This window comes from Plectropomus leopardus, chromosome 12, assembly GCF_026936395.1.
Source record: "Plectropomus leopardus strain MGB_pleo_1.0 chromosome 12, ASM2693639v1, whole genome shotgun sequence".
Taxonomy (NCBI): Eukaryota; Metazoa; Chordata; class Actinopteri; order Perciformes; family Serranidae; genus Plectropomus; species Plectropomus leopardus.
Window position 1 is genome coordinate 21,144,371 of NC_142187.1, and position 27,858 is coordinate 21,172,228.

Below are 27,858 nucleotides of genomic sequence, written 5' to 3' on the forward strand. Positions count from 1 at the left end.
CTTGGTGTTTGGCTCAATTTTTTAAAATGCCATTTTATGGTGTTTTTGGCTGCTTTCTGGAAAACTGTATACTATGGCTTGTCTTAGCACACTATTTTATGTAGTTTTCATGAGTTTTCAGTTGTTTTTGGGACATGCCATTTTTGACATTTTTGCCATACTATAGCCTTGCTGTTTGGGTCATTTTTTCAACATGCCATATTATGGTGTTTTTGGCTGTTTTTGGAAAATAATATGCTATGGCGTGATTCAGCACGCTATTTCATGCAGTTTTTATCAGTTTTCATCAGTTTTTGGGATATGCCATTTTTGACATTTTTGCCATACTATAGCCTTGGCGTTTGGGTCATTTTTTGAACATGCCATATTATGGTGTTTTTGGCTGTTTTTGGAAAATAATATGCTATGCTGTGATTCAGCACGCTATTTCATGCAGTTTTTATCAGTTTTCATCAGTTTTTGGGATATGCCATTTTTGACATTTTTGCCATACTATAGCCTTGCTGTTTGGGTCATTTTTTTCAACAAGCCATTTTATGGTGTTTTTGGCTGTTTTTGGAAAACTGTATGCTATGGCTTGTCTTAGCATGCTATTTTATGTATTTTTCATGAGTTTTCAGTTATTTTTGGGACATGCCATTTTTTGATATTTTTGCCATTCTCCAAAAAAGAAATTAAGTACACCAAATCAGACTATTTGAATATTTTATTAATATGTAGAAAATGTATTAAAAAAGGAACTATATAGTACATGTTTAAGTCAAACTAGAGCTAAATTTGACAGCAATATCCAAGGTTATCCAACAATAAATCCTTAGTTTCAGCATATATAAGCTTCTCAAACAGTCGCATTTTGTCAACATTTACATTTCATGGCAAATTTTCAAATCAATGTAGTTTCCATTTCTGGATTAAATAACCACCAAATACCATCAAACATGGCGCCTTCATCAGTTCATCCCTTGGTAAAAGTACACCCAGGAAATAAAGGATTTTCTTTTTGATATCATAGAGGACCATGTGTCATTATTAACTGTATATTTTTTTACAATGTCGCATCAGTCAAAGATTAATTAGCAAATAAATAAAGTAAAATAAATAAATGGAACAAGTTTCCTGTACTGTAAGAAGCTCAGCAGAAAAAAATAGTGATACAGTTTAAGTGTATTATATGGCCAATTTAGGTTTAAATAATGAAGGAGATTTTCTTTTGAAACCTGATGTTTTACAGTAGATTGAAAAGATGAATTTTTACATAATGAAAAATAAACAGCTAAAAGAAAAATGCTAATTTTTTATCCAACTTCCCTCCAAAAAATATTTTAAAAAGTACTTAGTTGCATGGAGGAAAACAAATACTTGATCTTACTTGATGTTAGAAGGAATGACTTTATATCAAGAAAATATTTTGGGTGCTTTTGTTTATGTAATGTCAGGCATTTTTCTCACTCCCAGCTCGTCAAATACGTAACTCTACCGCCAAACGATTTTAGGTTACCCCTCTAACGTCAGTTTTGGTCTTGCCAGTTTCAACTTGTTACAGCTCACAGCAACTTAATATGGTACTTTGGTACTAGTATGGTACAGTCTTGAGCTTTTCTTTCATATCTAGCACCAACAAAGTATTGTTTTTTTCTGGCCCCTTGTTAGCGTAGCTGGCCCGTATTGTTACTCATTCACTTTTATAATTAAATCAACTCAACAAAGACTTCTGATTTCACCCGGGACACAAATTGCAGTGTCCTGGGTGAAAGTCCTGTGTTTATTTAACCCACCTGTTTATCTCGACCCTCTCTGTATAATCATCAGTTGCTCTGGCAGTTTAATAACATCATGGCTTGGTGCTTCTCATAGAGACGCTAAAGGGGTCCTTTGCATGTTGGTATCTGATGAGTTAGGAGTGAGAATGGGTTGTCCTGAAATCATCTAAAAACCAAAAGGACAAAGAATAAAAAAAAAAATAATTAACCTGAAATAAAAGGCAGATCACAGATTTTTCTACAGCAAGACAACTTGACTAAATTTTCTGTTTGTGGTTTTCTCATTGATTGACAGAAAAAGCTTAAACTGATGAATGATGATTGGTAAAATATGCAGAAAAAACTATAACATATACCAGCTTTCCTCTTGAAAGATTTAAGAGCACCTTGTAGTTTGCCATGAGAGAAAACCCTCACAATACAAATAACATTCTGTTCCTTTTCTGCAAAGCCTCATGACCTTTGTTCCTTGTACAAAAATGCACCGAGGCAAACCTCATCTAAGTAGTTAATGAAATAAGTACACAGAGAATTCCCTACTCTACTATAAATCACTGCGGGAGATGGATTGCATGAGAGGCTGTGAAACAGTCACTTTGACACTGAAACATAAATCAGACCTGGGAAAGGTCACATGTTGAAACAGTTTGTTATAAATTATATTTCAGGTTATGTTGGTTTTATTTTGCCCTCGAGGGCAATTTGACTGTTTTCACAACAGCTGAGAGACCCAATAAATCTACATCATCTACATCGTCTACCTTACAAACTATTCCAAGAGCACCTTTTACCCAGATCTGCAAAGAAATATGTCACTACAAAACATATTCTCATGACATTTGTTACTTACTATCAGGCTCTTGACTGCAATTTAGTCAACATGCATTAGACTCCATCCACCCTTAAACATAACAATGGTTAAAAATACAGCGGTTAAAAGGGAAATGTTTCTGAATTAGTTTGCATCTAAAGGGGGAACACATCAAAAATCACATTATCTTCAACTCTATGCCTACATGAGTATATTAGTAGTTTATAGAGGGGAGAGTCACCACTGTCTCTAAGTCTAAAAAGGACAAAAAAAACACAACAAATATTCACAGTCGTATGATACAAGCCAGACTTTCTGGTTTGCTTCAATCAGATAACTGAAATGAAGAAACAGACAGAAGAACATAAGAATGAGATCCCCAGCTGTTTATATTTGGATTATTGAATATATATGAGACCAAATGTTGCTTGCAGCGATGGTGACATTGATTTCCCAGGATTGTATTGGACATTAAATTGTGTTTTTATTGATAATATGAAGCCAGAGAGGACAGTAAGCCAGTTGTGTGTGTGGTTTGTCTTCAGACTCCACAGAGATAATTTTCCTCCAACAGAGAAGGCAGGAAACTGAAACAAAAAATGTTTGCAGAAAAACTGCAGTCAACTAAATGCACTGGCACTGAACACTTTGTGCGACAGTGTGAACACTGAATGAAACAAAATGCTTGGTGGACACGCTGCAGATTACGCCCACCCCACTAAAATAATACATTCTCTGCCATGTTTGCTGATTTTGTTGTTTCACTGGGGAGCTTAAATAGCGAAGCAAGTAGAAGAAGGGCACAGAAGAAAGACTTGGCTTCGCTCCACCTACTGTTCTGCTTTCTTTGTTAAGTTCATTTCAGCTAGCAGCGGGGGAGAGGCCGGGCTAAAATCTGCACTATGCCCACCCTGACTTTCTTTTGCATAGAATTTAGTGTTCACATTGCATAAAATAACGCCAGGGGACATGATTACCATAAAAGTCCCAGCAAAATGAGAATCTATTAATACAGGAAAAAGCTGCTTCAGTGACTTTGGTGACAGAAGTGACTGGCATCTTTCCAAACAGCAGGTCGAGTCTTTACTATGCAGATCTTTGGTTAAATGTTACATCTATCAGCACCATCTCTGCAAGCAATCACAGCATCTACAACTGGGGTGACACACAGATATTAACAGCTTGTAATTTAAAACTAAAGTCCAGGAAATAATATTAAAATGCCCACAAACGACTACAGAAGTAATTAAAAGAACAACAATAGCTTTGCTGTGTTCCCACTCATAGTGCAAATACTGTCTCAGTGTGGCTACCATTAATAATAAAGTTAAATTCGGATTTCATAATTAACACGAAGGATACTGTAATCAACAGTAACAGACATAGAGAATAAAATAAATAAAAGAGATGGTAGTGAAGCTGTTGCTGGTGCACTGCTTTTTGAATGATCGGTTTTTGACGTTTTTTTTCATCACTTACGTCCAGTTTTTGTTGTCATGTTTACATTAACTTAATATAGGCTCAAAAACCAAGGCATCAAATCATATTAAATAGATGGACTTTTGTCACAATATCAGTTATAAAAATATATATATCTTACAGTTAAGGGTTTTAAGGGCATATACAGTATATTTTTCGTTAAAAGTGTTGTTTCGGTTAAAATAACGTTAGCTATCGCAGTCTCAAGGGCATTTCTGAGCACGTTTCCTCGCATCCCAGGGAAAGGCAAATCACAGACTAAAAGGAGGAAAAAAAGCTTCTTGGTTTGCCTTTCCGTTTTTACAGCAAATAGAACCATTGTCATTCAAAGTATTTAATAAATTACATACAGTGTCCTCTATCGTCTGTGTAGAAGAACACCAGGAAAAGACAGCTGGGCAGAGATAAACCAGCCCCGTCTCACAGAAATACGTGAAATGGATAGGACTCCTAAAATCATCGTGTCGGGCGCAAAATGTGTTACAATTATGTGCCGGCAACATGAGAAAAAAAACGCAAATGCAAAGCCAAAGAGTATCTTTTGTCACAGTGGACACAAAAAGTATGAAGACAGAGGAAGTCCATGTAGAGTGGACATGGAGGGGCTGTTCTTTCAATCAGGAGATTGCTATTCGTCTGCTGACTTTAGGTACTTGATGTTACTATTTGAAGTATTTAAGTTTTTGTCACTTGCATCGCATATGTAGTTATTTTAACAAAAATCACAGGACCGAATTTGTTTTTTGTTCTGTAAACCTTAAAAAGTGTTTTTCTCTCCCTCAACATAACCAAACGGCAATTGTTTCATAACATTAATCACGTTAATGCCACGTTTCCACATCGCTCGGTGTACATATGTGAGTCTACAGGAAATCCATACACTCCTCAGAGAACCTCTCCGAGGTGTGTACAAAACTCCTCCTTCAGTTTTTATTTTTTTGTGGGGTCCATAATTTGCCTAGAGTTCACTGAAAAAATTTACTCTATGTATTGTACCACAGGCAGTTAGCATAAAAACCAATTATCTAACAGAGTGTATTTATACACTTTTTAAGTGAAACGTTTTATGACATGTTTAGCTAGCTTACACTGGTAGCATGCTAGCTGTGTAACATATAGAGTGCATGCATAGTCATATCACAGACACGTGTCTTTTTACAAAATATTTCACCACACTAACTACACACCTCACAGGCCATCCTCCTCACTTATTTGTTGCCATGCATCATATGTCCTGATTCTGTCTCTGTACTGCTCCATGCACGTATTTCACAAGATTGGATACTCAAAATGAACTTTTCAGCTTTTACTGCGGTGGCGTATCTATCCATCTGTAAGGAGATGCATTTTCTTGTGTTGACCACTGGGGGGTGTGCTTTATACAGACACACAAAAACCCTGTGAAACGAGCCATTAACGTGTTTGAAACTGCAATGGTGAGAAATACACTTTGCATTGGCATTGTTTTCATGTTGCCAGCATGTAATTTTAATGCACTTCCTGCCCTTGTTCGGAGGTTGTGTCCTTGTCCCGTATTTTTGTGAGACTGTGTTAGATAAACAGAGCTCGGACATTGTTCCACCCTGTCTGCTATGTCAAAATCTCATCCATGGTTATGACCGTTTCTGCGTATTGGTAGTCTATTAATAATAATGGGTTTTATTATTTTACAACTTAACATTAATAAAATATTAGTAGTTTTTTTTTGTCATAACTCCCTTTTCCTTTGCAGCCTCACTCGAAGGCAGTGAAGAGCACATCAGTGAGGCACCCGGATAGCAGAAACTCATTAGTAAACATCGTCCGAACTCCCTTTATCTATGACTCTGGCCTGTGTGGAGGCGGTTTGTTTATACAGGGGCAGACCGCCTCCTCTTGCTGCTGATGCTACGGAAGTTGAATGGCCTCATCTTCATTTCCACGAAAGGAATGGAGAACTCGTGGCCTTTCCAGTGGTACCAGTTAATACCCTGTAAGAGTGGAGAGAGTGATTTCAGAAACGGCTTGAATCAACAGGGCTTTTAAGGCGACCCAAGGGCATTTGAGAAAAAGACATAAAATGTCAAATCAAAGAGAAGTTTGAAGATGGAAATGTAAAAGTGTACTGCAATTGAAGGAAGCATTCAAAGCAGGGTGGCAAAAATCCTGATTTAAGAGCACAATTATGAATTTAGCGTAATTATGGTCTCACTCTATCCCTGCTAATCCCCGTCACTGCCAAGACCTCCACATTTGCAGCTTTGCACTGTGAGGCAATTTCTCTCTGCGTGTCTTTATGCCTGTCCATCTCTGCTCCCACCTGGTCTCATTTCATGTCATCGAACAACAAAGGGAAAAGTAAAGAGCACAGAGAGAGAAGCAGTGATGCTCCAGAGCCTTTGTAGTTCAGCCTAATCACAGTTTCACACAACACCTCGCTCTCTTTGTTGAGCCATTACAGCATCAAGCTGAGAGAGAGCTACATCACACACTCGTCAAAAGCGCTGGACGAACCCTCAACACTCACTCCCGCCTCACATGGCGAGCCAAAAAACACCAGACACTCTCAGTGTGAGAACTGGGCCATTATTTTTTATCAAACACGTGTGCCTGCTTGTTTCTTATTTCTCCTCTGGACCTTTACTTCCACACTCTATAAACTGAATATGAACTTATTCGTATATGATGTGTCGTTTCAAACAGACATTACAGGTACTTTTGCCGAATCTATATTAAGATGCATCATCTGTCCAAGATTCATTAAAATTGGACAAGTGGTGTAGCTGTTATAGTCCTTTTTTTGACCTTTCATTACAGCTCCTCCCTCAGGCCAATCAGTGTAACAAGTGTGGAGATGGATGTCTGCAGCAATTTTCATGCCATTAAATTTACAAATTTTTGGCCTTTCTAAATGAGAAATTTTAACCTTCAATCACACTGCCATAATAGAGACAGTTTGTGTGAGTTTTGTAAATGCCAAAATACCAAACTGTTCAAGTGACAGCATTGAGTTAAAGGGTACACTCAAATTATAGTTATTCTGTTATGTGCAGAGATTTTAAGACAACCTTTCTTTTAGTTCTCTGCTGGAACACCAAAACCACAGAAGTGAATACAACATTTGTGGTGCTCAATGGATTAAAAAAATAACATCAAAAAATTTAGCTGTGGTGTATTTCTACAGTTTCCACACACTCTGAATAACCCTCAGAAATCTGTCTCGCCTATTTTCCTTGGAACAACTTTCTACTGAAAAGTTCAGCCTGACGTGATAGAAGCATAATTTATGGAAAGACGCATCGCTGTTGAATTCTTTTAATGTAATTTTTGTTAAACGTGAATGCTGACGGGTGTAACGGTACACAGAAGCCAAAGTTATGAGTCGCTGTTTATTTAGAGTTTGTTACAGTGGAAAACCCCGGAAATGCATAAGGATATGTTTCTTTTTATTTATTTTGAACAGTCAATAGTGCAAGTGTCAAAAACACAATCCTTCTGCTGGGGACAAATTATTTTGCTCAGTAGCAACTTTAGTATAATTTGAAAAATAAAGAACACTTCAAACTTCTGCACAAACGTACAAACACTGAACAAACATTTTCTGTGAAGGCAACGGGTTTCTTAGGCTATAAAACTGGAAAGTATCTGTTATGCTATGAAACTGAAAATACCAAAATAGACAAAAAGCTAAAAATTGTGCATTGGAAGCAGTGTTTCAGTTAGTTTCAACGGGCTTTATTTAGCATCAAAAGCACAGAAACATCTATCGTCTGATACATCTGAGTGATTCCGTTAAATGAGCATTAGCATTAGGGCTGGGGCGACACGTGGGCGTAATCCATTACGTTATTTTGTCGAGTCACGTAACGTGCGTCTGTGCATCGCACCGTTTCACACAGCGCGTGTGATGAGAGCATGAGAAGCGCTGGGCGTGTTAGCTGTGCAGGAGCTTGTATAACTTCATAAATGAGAGGAATATGTGCTTAGAAATATGAAAATACAGCACTCATATCAGCAGGCAGCGGTATGCCTTAAGGCCCAGTTAAGGCTGGAATATTCTGATGCAGAAAGAATAGACTAGTTATAATTATTTCTGTTAGAGAAAAGTTATAGTGTTATTTAAATTGCACTAATTTTACTGTAAAAGGTTTTGTGGGACTGCTAGATTTGAGGTTCGTCACTGTAACAAAGAGTAACTGTTTTGTTTAGTGACTTGAATTTTACATTGTTTTATCTATTTTGCTTTTGTATTGCTAAATGTAGATTGCACTACTTTCCTTTTACTTGAGTGCAACAAGCTCTCGCATTCATTTTATTTTGGAGAGACTTTATATCAGACTGTAAAACACAGATTACCAGTTAAGACTGGGCTATTTTTTGTTGGGTAATAATGCCCTGCAGTGTATGACAATTTTTAAAATGTTATTTTCAGTAAATTTGTTGTTATATTAATGGAGTAATATAACAATAATAATAGTTAGATAATAAAAAAAATCAATAGATTAATCGATGAAAAAAATAATCGTTAGGTTCAGCCCTTATTAGCATGTTCAGTGTGTTTCCATTCATGTCTTCTACAATAGTGGAGAAACACTGACACAACATCCTGTTCTTATACACAACTCTCTGCCTGTTGCTACTGTAGCTGACCAACAACGTGAAGGTGGGTCTACCAGCTCCAGCGGTCACTATAGCGTGATGGTTTAGTTGGAGCTTGTTCTTTTGAACTTTGGACTGAATGGACTGTAAATGGTAAATGGACTGTTTCTAGTTTTTTTGACCACTCAAAGCGCTTTCACACTACATGTCACATTCACCCATTCACACACACATTCACACACTGGTGGCCGAGGCTACGTACAAAGTGCCACCTGCTACTCTGTAATCATACACATGCACTCACACTATGATGACACGGCATTTCACCCACCCTACATTGGGGTGTTGGCTGAAAAAAGAGACCAGTTTCTCACAACCTTTGCAAATGAATTCAATTCCCGAGGCAAAAATGAGCTGCTGGGCCTCTATTAACCCACAAAAAACCTCCCACTCTCTGTGCATTACTTAGTTTTTTTTTCAGTGCTCCCATACCTCAGATGTCCTGTGTGGTAATTAGATCTCCACAAAGTAATTTAGGAATATGCAACATGTAAGCACAAGACCGAAATAATGAAGGTCTTAAAGACAGACTTTGACGCAGGGACTTTATTTAATTAGTCAAAAGTTCAGGTAATAAAGCTCACCCACCTTGAAGCCCCTATCATGATGATATTGTGCTTCAGTGCTGCATACTCCCAAACAAAATATAAATTTAATTAGCTCAAAGGAGTTGACACACAGTATGTCTTAAGCTTTTGGGACAGTTTTCTGCTTTGTCAAGTTGTTAATCCACCCTTGTCTTGTATTTATCACATTACAGTACCTCTTTTGTTATTTCAATAAACAAGCTCTAATTTATTTTCTTTCTTACATTACAAAAGATGTTTGGCTTCATGAAAAGTAGAGATCACATGCACTCTTTGATCAGTTAGTGTGTTTACTGTATGACTGACCTGACTGTGTCTGGATTCGCCGTATTTGCCGTTGAGGTTGGCCCTGTGGCAGTTCTTGTACCACCAGGCTCCTTTGTAGGACAAGGCACAGTTAGTGACAGCGATGTCGTTGTCTCTGTCTTTTGTAGAGAAGGGTCGGCCCTGATGGTAGCTCAGAGAGTCACCTGGGATTAGAGAGCAGAGAGGGATGGAGAATCTTAAACATCAGCGTATGCCAGGCAACACTGGCATATGGCTGCGGTAAATAACAGCGTGATGAGGGGACATAAACGACCAGGCAGGCAGGAGGGGAATGGAGAGAAATGAGAGGGGGGGAGTGGAAAAGCGTCCTGCTACAGGCTCTCTGAATTTATTTAGGCAGAAAAAAATTATAATTATAAACATGAGGGGATGATGGGTAATTCTGGCATATGGTCATGTTGACAGAGTGAGGGATACATGGAGAGCGAGGACAAGAGTGGAAATGTTGAAAAGTGCTGAGGCGGGTTTCAGACATCAGGGAGAAGAAAATATGGAGGGGCAAGGAGGCAGGAGAAAAAATGGCAGATGGCAGAGAAGAGATGGGAAAGCATTTTCACTTAAAGGCTGAGGGAAGCACAGACTACACTACGCTTGCTGTATTATATCAAAAGCTTGTTGATGTTCGCCCATGGACATTTCTATACAGCAAGCGGATTGATCCTGTTGTATAACAAAAATATATGTTATATAGAAAAATGTTTATGTATTGCGAATGTTTTCACCCACATACCAGCGGTGCCATTGTACTCTCCTATCCTGAGCTTGTAGAGGTTTCTTGCATCACCAATGGAAAACTTGTCATAATTGGCGTAGACTGACTCCTGTCCATCCTTCATGTCAATTCTCAGCTCATAACGGCCCTGAGCAGCAATCCTCTGGATGTTGTCGAGACCTGAGGAGAAATAACACATATTGTATTGTATTTAATAACCAAAAAAATCTGGCTTTTAGGAGGCTTTTACATCAGACATGCAGATCCATCTACACTTGACTGCAAGTGTACTTGGACCCAAGTCGCTGATATTTAACATTTTTTTGATTAGTGTGAAAACATGTACCATACCCGGGCATGGGACGGGACCTCGGATAATAATGCTCCAGTTAACTGGAAAAGGTGGTCGCAACTTTTCATCAGGTCTGAAACTAACTGTGCTAAAAAAAGGAAGTGGTCTGCGAGTAGAGTAGACAGTAGAGTTACAAATGCATTTTTTTGTGCTACCGGTCTTCTCTGAAATCTGCAAATCAAAGCATGCACTGAGCCCATCCTCTGAAGTGCACTGCAATGGGTGATAAAGTGGGAAGGCGTGTGAGAGCGTTGTTCTTGACATTTGGCGTTTTTGGACTGAAGGAGATTATTCATAGTTCTAAGGCCCCCCCGGTTTGTTGTGTCAGCTCTGCAAGAGCTAGGAATGATTGCAGTTCATAAAACTCAGTTTTGAGAGGAGTTTTTTAGCTCCTTTTTTAGAGTAGGCACTCTCCCAAAAAAAGGGAAACCATGAGGTGTTAAGTGATTGGTCCAGACATCGTAAGTGTATGTTGATTGATCGAACACAGTCAAACCACCATTTAAAAAACATCTGTTAGTAAAGAACAGACAACTAAAAACCACAAACAATGGCACTTAACAAAAAAATGGAAGAACACAAACTGACCAACAATGAAATCCAGGCTTTACTGTATAAATATGCAACAGTGGAAATACAACATGATTCTGATTTGTCAAAGCAAAGGAAAGATGTTGTTGTACCAATCGCCAGCCAGCTTACAGTGTGTAACTTAAGTGTTCCTACAGGCGGTGCTGAAGCAAACAGAAAAAAGCCCTTGAAGGTATGTATTTCTCGGGGAAGCTCCCCAGTGGCAAGTCCTCCCAGGGAGTCCCCAGAACTGTTTGGTCAGAAAAAGCCTATTGTCTCCAAAATATACACAGTTGTAGGTATAATGGGAAGGTAGACTCCACTTCAGTGGCTTGGGATCTTGCAACTGACGTGCTTTTCTACACTTGTACATGCTTTTCTACACTTATACATAAACAAATGATACCCAAGTGTACTCTTAAGTACTCAACCCCACAGAAAATTACAGATAATACTGCAAGCAGCGGTGGTGGGCAGGGCGGAGGCCAGATCAATAATTACTCGGGAGAAAGAGTAGACCTGCTTTTTTTTTTTTTTTTTAGCTTTTTAATGTGAGAGAACCAAGTTAAAGAAAACATAGACAGTTTATTCCCACCTGCAGCTTTGTGGGTTAAAGGTTTGGATTCTGATAAGCACTATGGCAGACATCTTTGTCAGCTGGCTGTATGGATGTGGATGATTGACACTGTCGAGAGCGGTGGACGCTGTCACCAGCGGCCCCCCTGCAAATACCACATGCCACAACTTTGTGAGATATGTGGCACTGCTTTCTATCTCCAAGGCGGCAGATATGAGGCTCGTCTGAACCCTGACAGGCGATAAGACCCCACACCGACCTGAGAGATTGGAACTGCCTTCACTATCAGATTATAACAAGAACCCATTTGGAAAAGAGTCTCTTTCTCTGCTTAACCTCTGACAGAAGCATCACATGTACACTTTTTTTGAACCCTGGGAAAATTCCAAAGAAAAAATAAAAATCCTCAAGCCTTGGCTGATAAGGAGTAGGAAGTAGAAATCTGAGAGAGCAGGGAAACTAAATCTGCTGTAATACGTCAATGGAAGGCAGATAAAATCTATGTTAGAACCCAAAGGCACTTAAGGTGACAGGGGGAAAGCAATTGTTGTAATAAAATTGTGTTAAACACTCCGTCATCTCTAATTTCCATTGTATAATATCACTGTATTATCTGCAATTAATCTGGCACCCATAATTTTTTACAGTTTTTTTCCTCCAACAGTTTTATGAGATCAGACTGCTCTCTTCTAAACTGCAGCGATTAAAAATGCATTTTGACACACTATTGCACTCTTGTCCTATTATACTACCAATATTACCGTCTCGTCACATTTTATTACCAGCCTTTCTCTCTCTCTCACAACTGGCAGTAAGGGTGGGGTGGGGGATTAAAAAAGAAAGAGGATGGGATAATGATCACATATTCGCACACAGTCACTATGGTTTCTCTCTGTTATTACATCATCAAACTGACATTGTGTTCGGCTTGAAAACTGGCTGAGGTCAGTGAGTAGGGACAATAGATTGCCGTAGAGCAGCAATAAAAACTGTCATTTTCAAACTGTAACAGATAATAATGAAAGCTTAATTTCCATATTCTTTACTGCTGACCAGTTAAGTGCCTCTTCTTTTCAGTTTGAGTGGATTTAATATCGATGTTTATGGTTCCATACTGTCCAATATATTGCTGTTCTGTGTGTAGAGGCGGTGATTAGCTAAATGTTGGCTATAATAGCTCTCCATGGGCTGTGTTAGCGACCTAATCTGCAGAGAGAGGAGTGAAGGTCAAATGGCTTCAAACTGCAGTGACCATCTGTATGATAATGATACTTTCGAAAGGGATGATAAATTTTAAGGACACTTTTTACACTGTAAATGCGTAAAATACACAACAAATGTAGTCACAGAATAAAACACAAAAAATGTACAAAGTATACAGATGTGAAAGCCTCTACAGCCCCTTTCTGACTGCACAAAAAAGCCCACTAGAAGCTGCTTACATCTTTATCTACTATCTTAGAACTATCTTTCAGGTCAAATAACTGCTTTGCATTAATCACAGGGATTTATCGGCCCCAGGTCCGATCGGCTTCGATTGGCAGTGATGAAAACACAACTCCCTGTGAACGCACTAATTTTTAGCCCGATAGAATGCCTCTGAATGAGTCCTAAAAACAGAAATAAGCATTTCAATGATGCCGGTTCCCTCACCTTGAAGTCAAGGGTTTTTTCTTAGATGCCTGAAATAAGGTCTGTTGGTTAACACAAGCTTAAGAGACTTACATGTTTTCTTCTACGACATAATATATATAAATAAATACCCCAACTGAGAATTTTACAGCCCTTACATGTCTTAAAAAAGACGGTTGCTAAGAGGAAGTTAAATGACATTACAGAATATCATCATGCCCAAATTACGATCACGAACACAGATGTACATCCTCATTCTGGTGGCAGTGTTGAAGTCTGGGGTGTAGAACGTTTATAGTGTTTCAAATGTTTGCTGTTTACTTCTGACAACTATATGTATGATTCAAAAATCATAAAAGTGGTGTTCATTTCTGGAGATTATCTTGCCGAACAAAACAAATAAGTAGCATTATTGTTTGTTTATCACAGAGCTTATTTTATATAATAATTCAAAATTCAATGAAAAAATCCCATAGGCTTTTTGACGAGCAAACCAGGGCAATGCTGACTTCAGAAAAACGTCACACCTGGGGCACTTCATTTCTGGCAATTATCATAGGCGAGATGAAATAACAGGGTGCCATAAAATACCTTCCGACTCTGTCCTAGCAGCGCTTGACATCATTATAAATGAGTCTGCACCAAGTTTAAAGGAGAGACTTAAAACTTCCCTGACCACCATGCTGCTTTCTATTGTTTACTAAACTGTTTACACACCAGGAAACAAAAACAAACAAAAAACAATACATAAACAAAAAGGCATCCTCATGTGCTGCAGACCTTTGTTCTATTGGTCATTGTATTTGTTTTTATCCTTGTAATGTATTTGGAGTGAGCATTTCTTTGGTCTGTGCATGGAGCTGAAACAAATACCAAATGACTACGTCGACATAGCAATAAATGACTGAATCTTGGTCTTCTGATAATGGGAAAGGGGTCTATCGCCCACTTTTAGCGGGTGTCCCGTATTTAAAAAACCTGCATACACATGCTGATTTGGGTTGAAAATCCACCCTTGAGGTCACGGACATTTAGAACAGTTAGTATTTTTTTTTTAATAAGTAAAAGATTTTCCAAAAACAAATCAGAACAAAGATATAATGTCTTGAGATAATACATTATTTCATTATGCTCATGCCAGTGTTCTGAAAACAAGCTGGTATTGGCAGCTGGTTATTTTAGTTTGGCCACATATCAACACAACAGTTGGAGGCCATGAAAGCAACTGAGGTAGCCTATTTAAGCTACTTTTTCTTATAGTTATAAGTCGGTCAGATCAGATCAAACAGATAAAGATTAAAACTACTTTTTGATTCAGTGTGACTGAAGGATATCACTATCAGATGTCCATTTCAAATAAATTCCGCAAATCTATCAGTAATTGTTGAATTAGAAAAACAAACTAACAAATAATAACAACAAAAAAACAACTCCATAACTTGCTTAAAAATCAAGTTTGTTTTGTTTTTAACTTGCCTTATTAAAGTAATTGTGTGGTTCTCATTACATACTTAAATGGATACACTGCAAACAAGAACTGCTAATAACCAATTCAGCATAGTTTTATGACCATCTTCCAAATGTGACGTAATTAGCCTAAACAAAAAGTGCTCAAGTTATGGACCACAGCCAGCTGACTTCATGGCAAATGATGCCTCCTATTTCAATCTCTCAAAGCATTACAAGAACTGTTGTTCCAATACTTACAGCATAATTGCCCACAAAATGAGACAAAGAATAACATTAGGAGCGACAAAATTCATTAATATTGACTCTTTTCATTGTTTTGACAGTTAAGGCTCAGGTGTGGACACCACGGTGAGGCTGTAAAGCAGCGTTAGGCACAGTTTGGTGCAATGTCACCTGTTAGCAACGTCTTTTTACGACACATAAATGCTTTAAAATTCTCGATTAGGGTAATTACTGACAAATTTTATGTCATAGAATAAAACTTTAAAGTCTCTTAACCACAGACTTTTGTTTACACATCTAACCAAAAACCTTTCAAAAAAACCCTTTGACTTTGAAATGACGACTGAAGAAACGCAAACTCATTTCAGGTTTTAGGGCTCATTCCTGCAGCACTCTATTGCAATCTCTATTGACACTGCTGACTTTTTGATGAAATGGCAAAACAACTGCGATTTTAAAATCTAAGGAGCTACTGTAATGGTTGTGTTGCACAACCTTTTCATCATGACTTTCATACACCTCCTTGAAATACTGCACAACCTGCAGGTAGTCCCTATTTCAATAACTTCCTATCATCACCTTTAATTCTTTAAATTTCTCTCTGCCATGTTCAGATGAGATCAAGCATTTAATTAATGATACTCCAATGGGCCTTTTTCCACAGAAGACATTTTGACATCTCACAGCAGCAAAAGCACAGGTGTAGATAAATGAAATTAATGATGACTGTTTCAGGTTCAGAGTCCTGGATGCACGCTGCCTCACTGTCACAATGTCATGATTTACAGCGGCAGATGAATTGAACAGAACTAACACCTGTTCTTTCCCTACGATGTGAAAAATCCCTGCAGTGTTCAACTAACAACCACCATTTCAGCAGACTAACAGGTCAGTTTCATACAGCAGGCTCGGCATTTTGCAATGTACTCTGAGGCTACCATGTTCCCTGCTGGCATGTTATCTGTAATCTGGCATCACGGGGAGAAGCTTTCACAGGAGCAAAGAGCGGCCCTTGATGCTGCACACCCTGAGGTTACATTAAGCTGCTTTTATGCACTGAGAGGACAGAGCACAGTACGGGATAGAAGAAAGAGGGAGGGGAGTGCAACCAAGGAGGCACAGAAAAGTACAGCAAGACCCAAGAGACAGAAGGAGGTGCCCTCGACTAGTCCAGAACTAGCGAGCGGGCAGATTATTGCTGATTTAGCTCAAGTAGAAATGGGTTAGATAAAATGTTGTATTCACTGAACCACATACGCCAATATGAATCTGCTAGATATGAGGCAAATCTGTGCCAGGATGCTGCTGCATGATTCCCTTCAGGTCTCTGTCAGAAAAAGCTGCTGCCACTTTATAAATCCTTTATACATCCTGGGAGGTAGTAAAAGTAGATGAGTTCCCATAACTGTGGTGGTGTTTTCCTATAATGCACACATTTCAAGTGTACAATTTTCTACTTTTACCTCTACTCTCTGTGTAATGTTACTTTTGACAGCTATGTCTAGGAGTTCAGGAGGCACCTGTACTGTTCCATGAGTGCTCCAACAAACATGGATAACTTCTGGATAAAAATCTGATGGTGAAACAGGTAGCTCAGTTAACAACTCAACAACACAAATCAACTCAGTCCACTAACTGTGGACTGCTAGTGCGAAATGTAATGTTAGTTGCTGTAACTAGGGCAACTTCATGACCACAAAGTAAACATAATTTGGTCGGCGTCACAAACAGAACATGTACACTGTTGATTTCGGCTAAAGGAGCGAATGACCATGTTCACTGGTGACTCTTAGCCGAATGTGTCATGGTTGCTCATAAAGACGAACATAACAGGTGTCCTGGTAAAAAGCCTTCAATTTGAATTTAATCAACTTAAAACACATACTCATCTGTGTTTATTTACACCAACTATTTACATGATTCACTAGTGATTGAAAAATCTATTCACCTAAGAACTGCACTTTCTCTTTTTTAGGATTTTTTTAATGTCTGAATCAGTGTAATTCAAAAACAGAAGTGGAGAAAGTTGTAGCTTTTATTGTGGTGATCTATGAGCAATTTGACGTAATTTCTGCTTCAAGAAAAAGAAAGCTGAAGTGAGAAAAATATGGTGGACACTCCATATGACGGTCAGATGAGACCAAGGCTGCGGTCAATCCTGGTGTTTTCCCAGTGCTGGTTTTTGCACCGGCTGAATTTGAGTTGCTACAGCTGATAATCAGTCCATTCATGGAGCTTCGATTTGCTCTTCTCCCGGGACTAGTCTCCTACAGGCGGGAAGAGGCTGAAGGACTGTGGGGTTGCTAACCAGCTAGCTAACTAATCTTTGTCTCATTTGTGGTCTGATAAGGAAAATGGAGAGAACAAGAGTGGGGTGAGGGGCTGGGCGAAGCAATGCACTCCGCACAACTCTGTGATGGAATATGATTTTATCCATCTTAATCACGAAAAAGAAAATCAATAAGTGACAGTCAGTGTTGATAATGAGGCAGCTGCAAATAAATCAATCTATGAAAAACACTGCAAGCTTGATGAGAAGGGACAGCAAAAAGCAGCAGTTTAAGCGAGTATTTCATTCATTCTTTTGGACATGTAACATTACCTTTTACTGAGTAAGTATATATAATATTGCTGCTGTAATAAAAGTCAGACAGACTGACTTGCATAACATAAGCATTGTTTTTGAAAAAAATGTTTCATGATACTCAGTTTCTAGAAGTGTATGGTTTAACTATCTAGTGTTAAAAAAGTAAACAAAAAAATCTTAATATCAAATCGCAGCATTTGTAGATCTCAAAATATATCAAATTGACACTCAAGAATCGTGAGGACTGAATCAGGAGAAATGCATTTTGTCCCAGCTACTATAAACAACCTCAGATGCATTTGGCTAAAAGTCATCAGTAAACATGGTCACAGTCGTTAAACCCAAACACTGGCAGCTCTATGTTTAGACTAGTAGATGTGATTTTTTTTTTTTTACGATGGAAAACGTAGCTTCTGTTTGGCATGCAGTTATCAGTGTTAACATTTTATGCAGAAGTTTGTCATCATTAAGCGGATCTAATAAACTACAACTTTTGCTGCTGTCACTGTCAGCAGGCAGCAGTAAGAGACACCAAAGTCACTGCGCCCACACAGGAATGGCGTTGCTGCTAGATAGCCGAGCACACAAAAGCGGTTGCTGGATTCGTCTATAGCTCATCATTGGTACTTTATACCCTGTAAAGTGCAAAGAGGAGCGATTTATCTCCTGTATGGTGTGTGCGGTGTCATCTCAAAAAGATATCTGTCCAATATTTTTTTTAACACACCTCCCGTGCTTCAGTAATTTGCTCCACTCATCTTTGTTGATACCAAAACAAATTATTAATTTACAGCAGCAGACAGCAATCCAACTTTTCCTAATGTGATAAAATGTTAAGAGCTACCTTTGAACACCTTCCTTGTGGTGGCGTATAAAAGTAACAAGAACAGCTGACGTTATTATTCAATTCGACTCGACAACACAGCAAACAACGGCTTTAAAAATAACCAATGTGGCAACAAATCCGACAGACTCAACAAGAATTGCAGGCGTTTGTACCAGATTTCATTAAATTGTCAGCTCCTGCTCACGAGGGGTTGGATCTGAAATCTCGTTATGCTTTCACCTATTACAGCGTGCTTAGTCACTAATGGACTTGAGCCTGCCGCAGCTATCTTGTGTTATGATCCAATATCTGTCAGCTGCAAAGTAGCAGCTTTCCCTCTGTGATAATGTGGTGATAATGCAATGCCATAAAATTTCCCCCCAGTGTTATTTAATTTCTCTAATCAAAAAGTTCAAAAAACATTCTTCTCAAGGTCCCGATTTACTTAATGAAATATTCATGTAATATTTTCCTTTAATCATCTGCACCAAAACAATAACACAAAAACTGGCCCATGAAATACATGACTCATTTGCACATTTTCTAATGAATATAATTATTGTATCATAATGAGATTTTGGGGGAGGGAGAAAAAAAAATTCAGCAGTCCATCAAACAGTGAGGATGTTCTGTTGTTTTGTCTTTGAATCAGACCAACGCTAAAAACAATTACCAAGTCATTTCAGGGAGAGATGAGCTTTCAGAGAATCCAGTAATGAATCGGATAGACTTTGTGAAGTCAAGTGCTGAAAGATGAGATGAGGAAAAAAAATACTACCAGAACGGTTCTCTGTCTTCATACAGTGTGAAAAATCTTACAAGAAAGGCAATACTGCCAGCGAAATATATTGGAAACATCTTTTCTCTCCATAAAATAGATGTATCAATTGAAACCATGTGAAAGCTACGACCTTCTATTGATTGTACCTATTAAATCCACTTCAGTCAGACGGCGTGTAGATAAAGAGTGTAATACAGCCTTCAGACAACGCAACAAAATGGGTAGCAGGTTGCAGCTTAATGTCAGACTGCAGCTCATAAAATGCAGCTGAAATATACTGAGCAGGCAGCAGCAAACCTGACCTCACCTGTGGATTTTATAAAATGTCTTCCTGTCAAACTGTTTGATTATATTATTATATTATATTTATAATTAAAACTTGAAACCATTATTTAAATGGAAGTATGTGTAAAACGTCTGGCAGGCAGCTGAAGAGGAGGGAGATTTTTCAATACCATATACAAGCACATGTACACGGTAGTACAACCTTGAATTTCAGATGAAGGTATACTGCTGCAACCCTGAGATGGGCTTAAGTAAATCTTTGTATATAAACTACACTTAGAGGACTTATGTCAGAAAGTCTTACCAAGCCAGAATTCATCCTCTAGGTTTCCGAAGCCAACCCGATAGTCACTCCACTTCCTGGAAAAGTCTGTCAGGCCGTTCTGACGACGCTGAAATACCTGAATGTCAAAATATGAAGATAAGACATGCTCAGAATGAAGCAACACACTTTTTCTGATTAATGTAGCTGAGATAATTCACTACTGAATGTGGTTCGACAAAATCTCCCCTGCTCGTCTTCCCCTTTCTTAAAGGGACAATAAAATCTAAATTTTTCCCATTTTACTTATAGTGCTATTTATGGGTCTAGATTGTTTAGTGCGAGCTGCCGAGTGTGAGACATATCAGTCAAAGAGATGTCTGCCTTTTCTCCAATATGATGGCAGACACCTCTATGGTCGATATCTCCAACTCTCGGCAGCTCACACCAAAACAATCTGGACTGATGAATAGCACTAAAGATAAGTATTTTCAATTTTGGGATCAACTGTCTCTCTATAACTTACATACTTTTTTACATTTGCAGACAGAGGTGCTATTAAAACAAATAGTTATTGTCACAGTGACTTACAATCCAGCCTCCTTCATCGGTGGTCATGTCACAGTACACCTGCACGCCCTGGCTCGGGTCTCTGTTGATGTAAATGGTGTAGACGCCGCTCAGCAGCTCTCCATTCAGCAGGTGTTGGGCACAATTCTGAGGTGTTGCAAACAGACGACTCCCTGTAGAGAAGCAGAGGAGGTATGAAGACAAATTATGATTTGCTTGTTTTTATTTAGATTTTGACTTAAATTATTCAGTTTGTAGAGATTCCTGTAGTCCACATGAAAAGAAGTTAAAATTATATGTAATTTGGCAACATTCAAGACTTAAAAAAATGCTGCAGCAATTGATATTTTAGTAGAAAATGGACTTGCTTTCCATATTGTAAAATAAGCAGTTTGTACTGATGAATAAACAAATAATTATTTACCGCCTCTGCAACTCCCCTGAGCTCTACAGAGCATTTTAGCGTCTTTTAGTTCATTGTTGTTTTTGGGTTGTTATTTTTTCATGGATTGCACTGTTTTGCAGGCAGCTGATTTAAGTGAAAAAGCTCTTTTATACAGGCTGAACACTAACTGCCCAGCCCAAACAGCAGACAGATGCTAACTGGTAAATATAGTGAAGCACTTAGCTAAAAGTGAGTTAAAAGTGTGCTGACCTTACATTCATAAGGTAGAACGGAAACACTGAGTTTGCTTACACAGACACTGTTAAAACCGACAGGGCTTTTTGAGTATCTCATTTAAGCATTTGAGCATGTAAACACCATATTCTGTTTATGAGAAACCTGAGCATGCTTCTTGGAGTACGCTGAAATAAACTTGGATGTGTACGGGAAATATAAGTGCTATGTGCTCATGTAAACCACATATCTCAAATATGGTCATAACCAGGAAAAGGCTCATAAACCGGTTATTCATGTCCATATAACGGTACTCAGTGTTTATGTTGCTAAAATGTTTCTTATATAAACTTTATGAGGTGAAAATATCCAAATTGAGTCTATACAGCTCATTCTGCTGCCTCCAAGTTGCCAAAATATAGATAAAAATATTTAAATGAAATTTAAACAGACAACCTGCAAAGCTGCAGAATATATGCTGCTAATCATCAAATACGCTTAAAACTCTTAATATGGCCATGAAAATACTGTCAGCATTTTGCCTAACATTTTGTTTCAAGACATTTTTTTGTGTCACATATAGGATACTCATCTTATACATATGCTGTCTGTTTTTGCAAAAGTGTCTTTTCTTGTTGGTCACCCATTAGCCTCTTTGGTTGGGCTGCAACTAACAATTATCGACACTGTCGATTAACTTAATAATTTTCTCAATTAATTGATGAGCTGTTGTTTGGTTTATAAAATGTCAAAAAATGGTGAAAAAAGTCAACTTTTGATTCCCAAAGCCCATGCTGACATCCACAAATGTCAGGTTGTATCCAAAACAAAGATATTTAGTTTGCTGTCATGGAGGAGAAAAGAAACCAAAGTATATTCCTCTATAAATATATTCTTTTTTTTCTTCCAAAATTACCCAAACCGATGAATGAATTATCAAAATATTTAGCAATTAATTTAATAGTTGACAGCCCATGTCTGTTCTCTTTGGATGATGCTTGCCACAATATTCAAAATTATCCAAATACTGGGAATGTTTTTTTTTTATTGCGATCCATGATTAAAAACGAATTCCCATCCCCTCTCTTAATCCTTATTTGAATGACAGATCTGGCATCATTTACACAGCGGGCACATTGAAGATTAGAGCACACTCTATTCAGCTCTGGGATTTTAGACAGCCACCAGCAGGTGCAGCCTAATGGGAAGTCTCCTTCACTATGCTACAGGGATATGAGACGAAAATTGTGTCTGACTTTTGGAACTTATTATTGTGCACCTTTGTTATGGTGACTGTAATGTGAAATGCTGTGCAAAAAGGGGGAAAAAAATCTGTCTGACCAAGAAAACTCACCCTGTTACAATCTCACCCCAAAATCAAACCAAAGAATACAAATACATTGTGTGTGTGTGTGTGTGTGTGTGTGTGTGTGTGTGTGTGTGTGTGTGTGTGTGTGTGTGTGTTTACTGTACCTGTGGTGAAGGTAGTGGAGACAACAGCACTGGTGTCAAGTCCTCTTGCAGCCTGGAGCTTGACAGTGTACTCTGTGGTCTCAGCCAGTCCCTCCAGTCGAATCCACGTGTCCTCTGCATCCAGAATCAGCTCCTAATACACACACACACACACACACACACACACACACACACACACACACACACACACACACACACACACACAGAGACACAGAGACACACAGACACACAGACACACAGGACCACATTCAGTCACATACAAGTTTAAATATATTAGATAAAGACATTTCCTTGTACAGCAGCAATAGTATTTGTGTGTGTTCAGTATAAACCTCAGGGTAAAAAACCTAATTATATTAGAATCCCCACAGGTCACTGATAGAACACTGAAATGAGCTTGTGAGTTTTCAAAGAAACCTTCAAGCTATTTTTTCTTCAGGAAACACACAGCAGCTTGCTTTGTGTTCCAGTCGTACAATATAATACCAAACTTGCAAAACAATCAGATGAGTTTCATTTCAAAGAATAGGAAAATAATTATTAGGTCATTTCAAAACTGTACTGAGGTAGTAGAGTTTAAGTTTACTTATCACATAAAAAAATATTAAATAAAATTACATTTCAAAATGTCTTGTCGCAGTTCCTTTAAGTGTAAAAATCATTTAGATTTTCTCCACATACATTTGTTATTTAAAAGTGTAAGGAAGGACTTTAATTGATGTAACCAATGTTCTTTTGTAAGTGGCGTATTGGATGTTTGACATGACACAGTATAGCTGTCAGTCCTTTTCTATCATGCAATTTGAATTTCAGTCATTTTTTTAAAAAATAATTAAATATATTTAAATTTGTAATGCTTAAATTTTCCAAATATTTGATACCAACTATATATCTTTACGTTGTATACCCAGGCTTATGCATTGCCAATGCCACTATTAGCCTGGTTGTTACGCATTGTCTGGAAGGCATTTCAACATTACCCCAAAACAGCTGGAATTACCAACAGTTGATAGCTTTCTGAGAAATGAATTATTTCCTTTGGGAAATGCAGAAAAGTGAGACCAGAGCTGCCAGACTGTCATAAACACAGCTTCTGATCTCTCGACAGACTGAGGCATCATAGATGGCTTGTGGATAGCTAACGACAACAACTGTTTTCAACACGGAAAAATGGATAAATAATTACTTAAGACATTTAATGCTGGATTTATCATAAAGGAATTTTCATTTACAAAGTCCAGTTAAAGCCTGGATTACACATCTTCTAAATGGGATATGATTGTATTGGACCCATTGTTTGAACAGCTAGATCGTTGACGTTAATTTTAGGGCAAAAAAAAAGTACGTCTCTCACTTAGAGCAATCCAAATAATATGTAATTTAAGTAGTGTTTTGATGCATACAACGTCACTGACCCTGGATTTAACTTTTGTAGCATCCAGTATGTCAGATTTTTCTCATCAGTTCTGATGAACACTTGGTGGTGAGAGCAACTCGTGTATGCAGCTCAGCTGAGGAAGCTGTTTAGTTTATTTTCATCAGCTGTGACAAAAGCATTTTGTTTTCACATGCAGATAGGCCAGGAGGACTAGATTTACCAAGACGTTCAGAAAAAAATAAACTACATTAAAAACTACACATTCAAATAGTAATTTCATCATTTTTTTACTATCTTATTTATATTTGACTCAAGAAAGTGATTCCAACAGCCGTGCGACAGAAATAAAAACTAACAAAGTAGTAGAAGTTACCCTTTGACTGACTGTACTACGTATCTGGCTGCTTGTGTTTTCAAATGTGAAAACTGACTGAGCAAAAGAAAAGACAGAAGGGGAGGAGAAGAGGGGGCAACTACACAGAGAGAACAAGATAAAAGACTTTAATCGGACAGCCAAGCCGTGAAGCTGCTAAGCAATCAGGAAACAAATACTTCTATTTTTGGTAAAGAAGTCATGACGGTACATCGCAGTTACTTCCTTTTGTTTTGGTTTTTTTTAGATCTTCTTTCACTGAGTCTGTCTCAAGGAGCCAGGACGCTTGACCGAGTATTTTTTTGTGACATCGGTTTCTTTGATGAAACATAAATCCACTGGAGAGACACTCAAATGATGAACAGAAACTTTTCTACACATGTATTTGTGTGCATGTGTGTTACAGTTCGCCCTGGATACACATTAAATATGAACAAGTAAAAATGAAATATTCAGCCAATTTGGAGAAAAATCACACATTTCCATGCAATGTGTCTATGTGAATAATGCAGAGAAGCAGCTGGTAAATTGGTTCTCTGAGGAGCTGACATATTCCCACCAGGTTTTCAGGGTCAATATAAGACTTTTATTGCAAGTGAAAAGTGTTTATATTATTTTCATTTGCTGGCTATCCATTGTGTATGTATTTTTGTGTGGTTGGGTGTTTGTTGGATATGTAGCTGTCCATGTGTTAGTTTGAATGGAGAGATCTTTATTACTCCAGGCACAGTGATACATGCATTTACAAACTGTTAAGTAAATGTTAATCAGATAAGAAATTAATCTCACAGCTACTTTGAGTAATTCACAAAAGTCCATTATCTCTGTAAGACGGAAAGCTGGCTGAACAGCTGTAAGGCCCACCAATATGAGGGGAGATTACAGCTGGGGTAATACTGCCACATATTTTCAGCCGTGCCAGACCTCAAGGAGAGACAACCACAGGAAAATCTCACAATAAGTACTTCAATCTCCTGCCGCAGCAACCATTTTTGCTCTGAGCATGACTGAGTGATAAGACTCATCTCTTTTTGAACGATATGAATTCAGACTGTGGCACTTGTTGAGGCACCTCCCTGCTGTGAACGAAGGTTTGAATAAAATCTAAAGGAACGTCGATAAAAGAGGCAACAAGAATGAAAGATGAAACTGATTTTCAAATTCCAACTTGCAAGATCTTTCAGATTTTTGCCTTTCTTTCTAAGATAACTGATGTTTAATTATTCAGTTTAATGGAAACTACTTCATGTAAACAATGAGGGAAAACACAAAGGGAGGAATTTAAGGAACTTTTGAAGTGGTGTTGTATGAGGTACTTATTCATAATGGCATAATTGGCATGGCCTCAGTTTGGAGAAGCATGCAGGAGTATCAGCTCCAGTTTGAAATGTATGCTGAATTAAAAACAAAACCACTGCTTTACCCTGCTGTCAGACAGCTCTTTATGGCAAAGAACTTAACTGAAAACTAAAACGTATCTATGATCTGTTTATAACCAATTTCCATTCACAAAAACCATAATCTTACTTTCAGAGCACAGGTAATACTGGTCTACCGCTGCCTCATTTGGTTAGTTAGTTAGTGTTATTGTGAGACTCTGGAGTTTCAAACTGACTGAGGCAGCGGTTGACCAGCAGCTCCTGTGTTCACCGAGGTAAAATTACTGTTTTTGTAAGTGGATTCAGGTGGCTTTGAAGAAAACATAGATTAGTTTCAATTTCAGTCCAGTTCCAATTATGAAAAATGTAATTTCCACACAACTCAAGGTGAAAATGTATGCAGAGTCTTGGAGATGGTATATAAAATGTTGATTTAGTATCACTTGTATGTAACAGTCTTAATATTTCTAGACATATGTGCTTTAAGAAACAAACCACTGATGCTGAAAAAAGGGTTAAAAGGCAAAGCATGGAATCAACATCAAGAAAGTGATCAATTTTAGAACAATGTTGATAAAAGTCTGTTTGCACTGAAAACATGGAAATGAAATTTTTAAAAAAGTGATAATCTGATTGCAATCGTTACATTCTTTGTGCATGAGTGACACCTGATGGTTAACCACAGAGCAGTGCCACACATTCAAAGTCAGAGTGTGTGTGTGTGTGTGTGTGTGAGAGAGAGAGAGAGTATGGATGTGTGTGTTTCATTTGACTGCTCCTTTACAAGAGCAGGACACTACTGAGGGGCACTGAAGGGGACAGTCTGTGTTCCGGTTACGTGTGTGTGCTTGTGTGTAAGACACCTAATTGACAATAAAAGGGCGTGTTTTGCAGGGCATCATGGGATATGATGCAAATCAATTTGTTAACAGACATGGTGCGTTCCACACAGCTCTTACAAATGTGCTTTATTGCCATTTCTCAGCCACATCAAAAGTTTAATCAAAATAAACAATGTCTCTACTGAGACACATTAAAGTAATATCTCTATTAGACAGGCAATTTCTCTGCGCAGTTCCCTTGTGTGTGTGTGTGTGTGCATGTGTCAGTATGTGGGTTTGTGTGTCCCCAAACGCTTGCACGCTCCACATCCAGGGATTACATGATTGAAAGATAAAATTGGGATTTTGAAGCGCTTGTCATAAAGTTGTGATTCTGCATAAATTATCTTTTCCTGAACATTGTTTGACTCAGTTATAATAACTTGATTAAATTGGGAACATTTTCTACCTTGCAGAAATCCAAGACTGCGTTTCAAAATGTTCTCCAATATCTGCAGAATTAAGTTTCTATTTTAAGGTGTGTGGATTTAAAAGTACGGCTTTTCTCTCTGACACGTTTGCAACTGTTGCACGGATACTCAACAGCATTTGAGTCAAAAAAGAAACATATTTTAGTTGCAAATAAATGTTAACATACAGAAAATATCAGTATATAGGATATAAACAGTATATGTCTGTGCATGTGTGTAAGAAACAGAGTTTAGACCAAAGAGTTGAGCCATGTGTGTTACATACTTTGCGGCTGCCGTCGGTTGACTTGTAGGTGAGCATGTAGTTGTCAATTTCCGTGATCGGTGGTTGCCAGGAGATGAGAGCACTGCGGTGATTCACTTCACTGGCCGTCAGATTCAGGGGTGCGTCCATGGCTGCCAGAAAGAGAGAAAAATATTAATTTAGCGCAAAAGAAGGAAGGTTTGTGGGATATTTTCCACATTCACAGCGTACTGTGATTCACAAATGATGTCAGAGGTGTTAACTTATTCATCCACTTTTGCAAATTAGGGCTGTTTTAATTTTTAATAGTGGTGTTTCAGCTTTTTAGGTGCTCATTTGTGGACTGAGTTGCACAAAACACCTTAAAATTTAGTTAAACGACTGCTCTAACCTGCTTTAGCAACCAAAGTAAGGTAAAAGCCTAAGACATCTCTGACCGAGTTTATTGTAATGATTGAGAAAAATGAATGCATCCTGACAATGGTGTTTTCATCCAACAGATATGCTGGTCAATCGCTCATGAACAATGAGCGATTGACCAGCAGTGGTCAATTTATCAGCTATGCTCTTCTACATATACACACTCATGCAATATGAACATCTATTTGTTCACAGCAAAATCAACATTGATG

At 38.1% G+C, this 27,858-nt stretch overlaps 1 protein-coding gene across 5 annotated transcripts in view; it reads right to left on the minus strand.

The window, feature by feature from the left end:
* Positions 1-688: 688 nt before the first annotated feature.
* The window catches only part of tnr (tenascin R (restrictin, janusin)), a 218,856-nt gene continuing 191,686 nt past the window's right edge, over positions 689-27,858 (minus strand). For all 5 annotated transcript variants that reach the window (XM_088085470.1, XM_088085469.1, XM_088085468.1 and 2 more), the window contains 7 exons: positions 27,248-27,378; positions 22,541-22,673; positions 20,470-20,621; positions 19,921-20,017; positions 10,333-10,494; positions 9,582-9,745; positions 689-6,020 (listed from right to left, as the gene is read on the minus strand). In XM_088085470.1, coding sequence (XP_087941596.1) covers positions 5,901-6,020; positions 9,582-9,745; positions 10,333-10,494; positions 19,921-20,017; positions 20,470-20,621; positions 22,541-22,673; positions 27,248-27,378 — 959 coding nt within the window. In that variant the 3' untranslated portion in view covers positions 689-5,900. The remainder of the gene's footprint in view (positions 6,021-9,581; positions 9,746-10,332; positions 10,495-19,920; positions 20,018-20,469; positions 20,622-22,540; positions 22,674-27,247; positions 27,379-27,858) is intronic.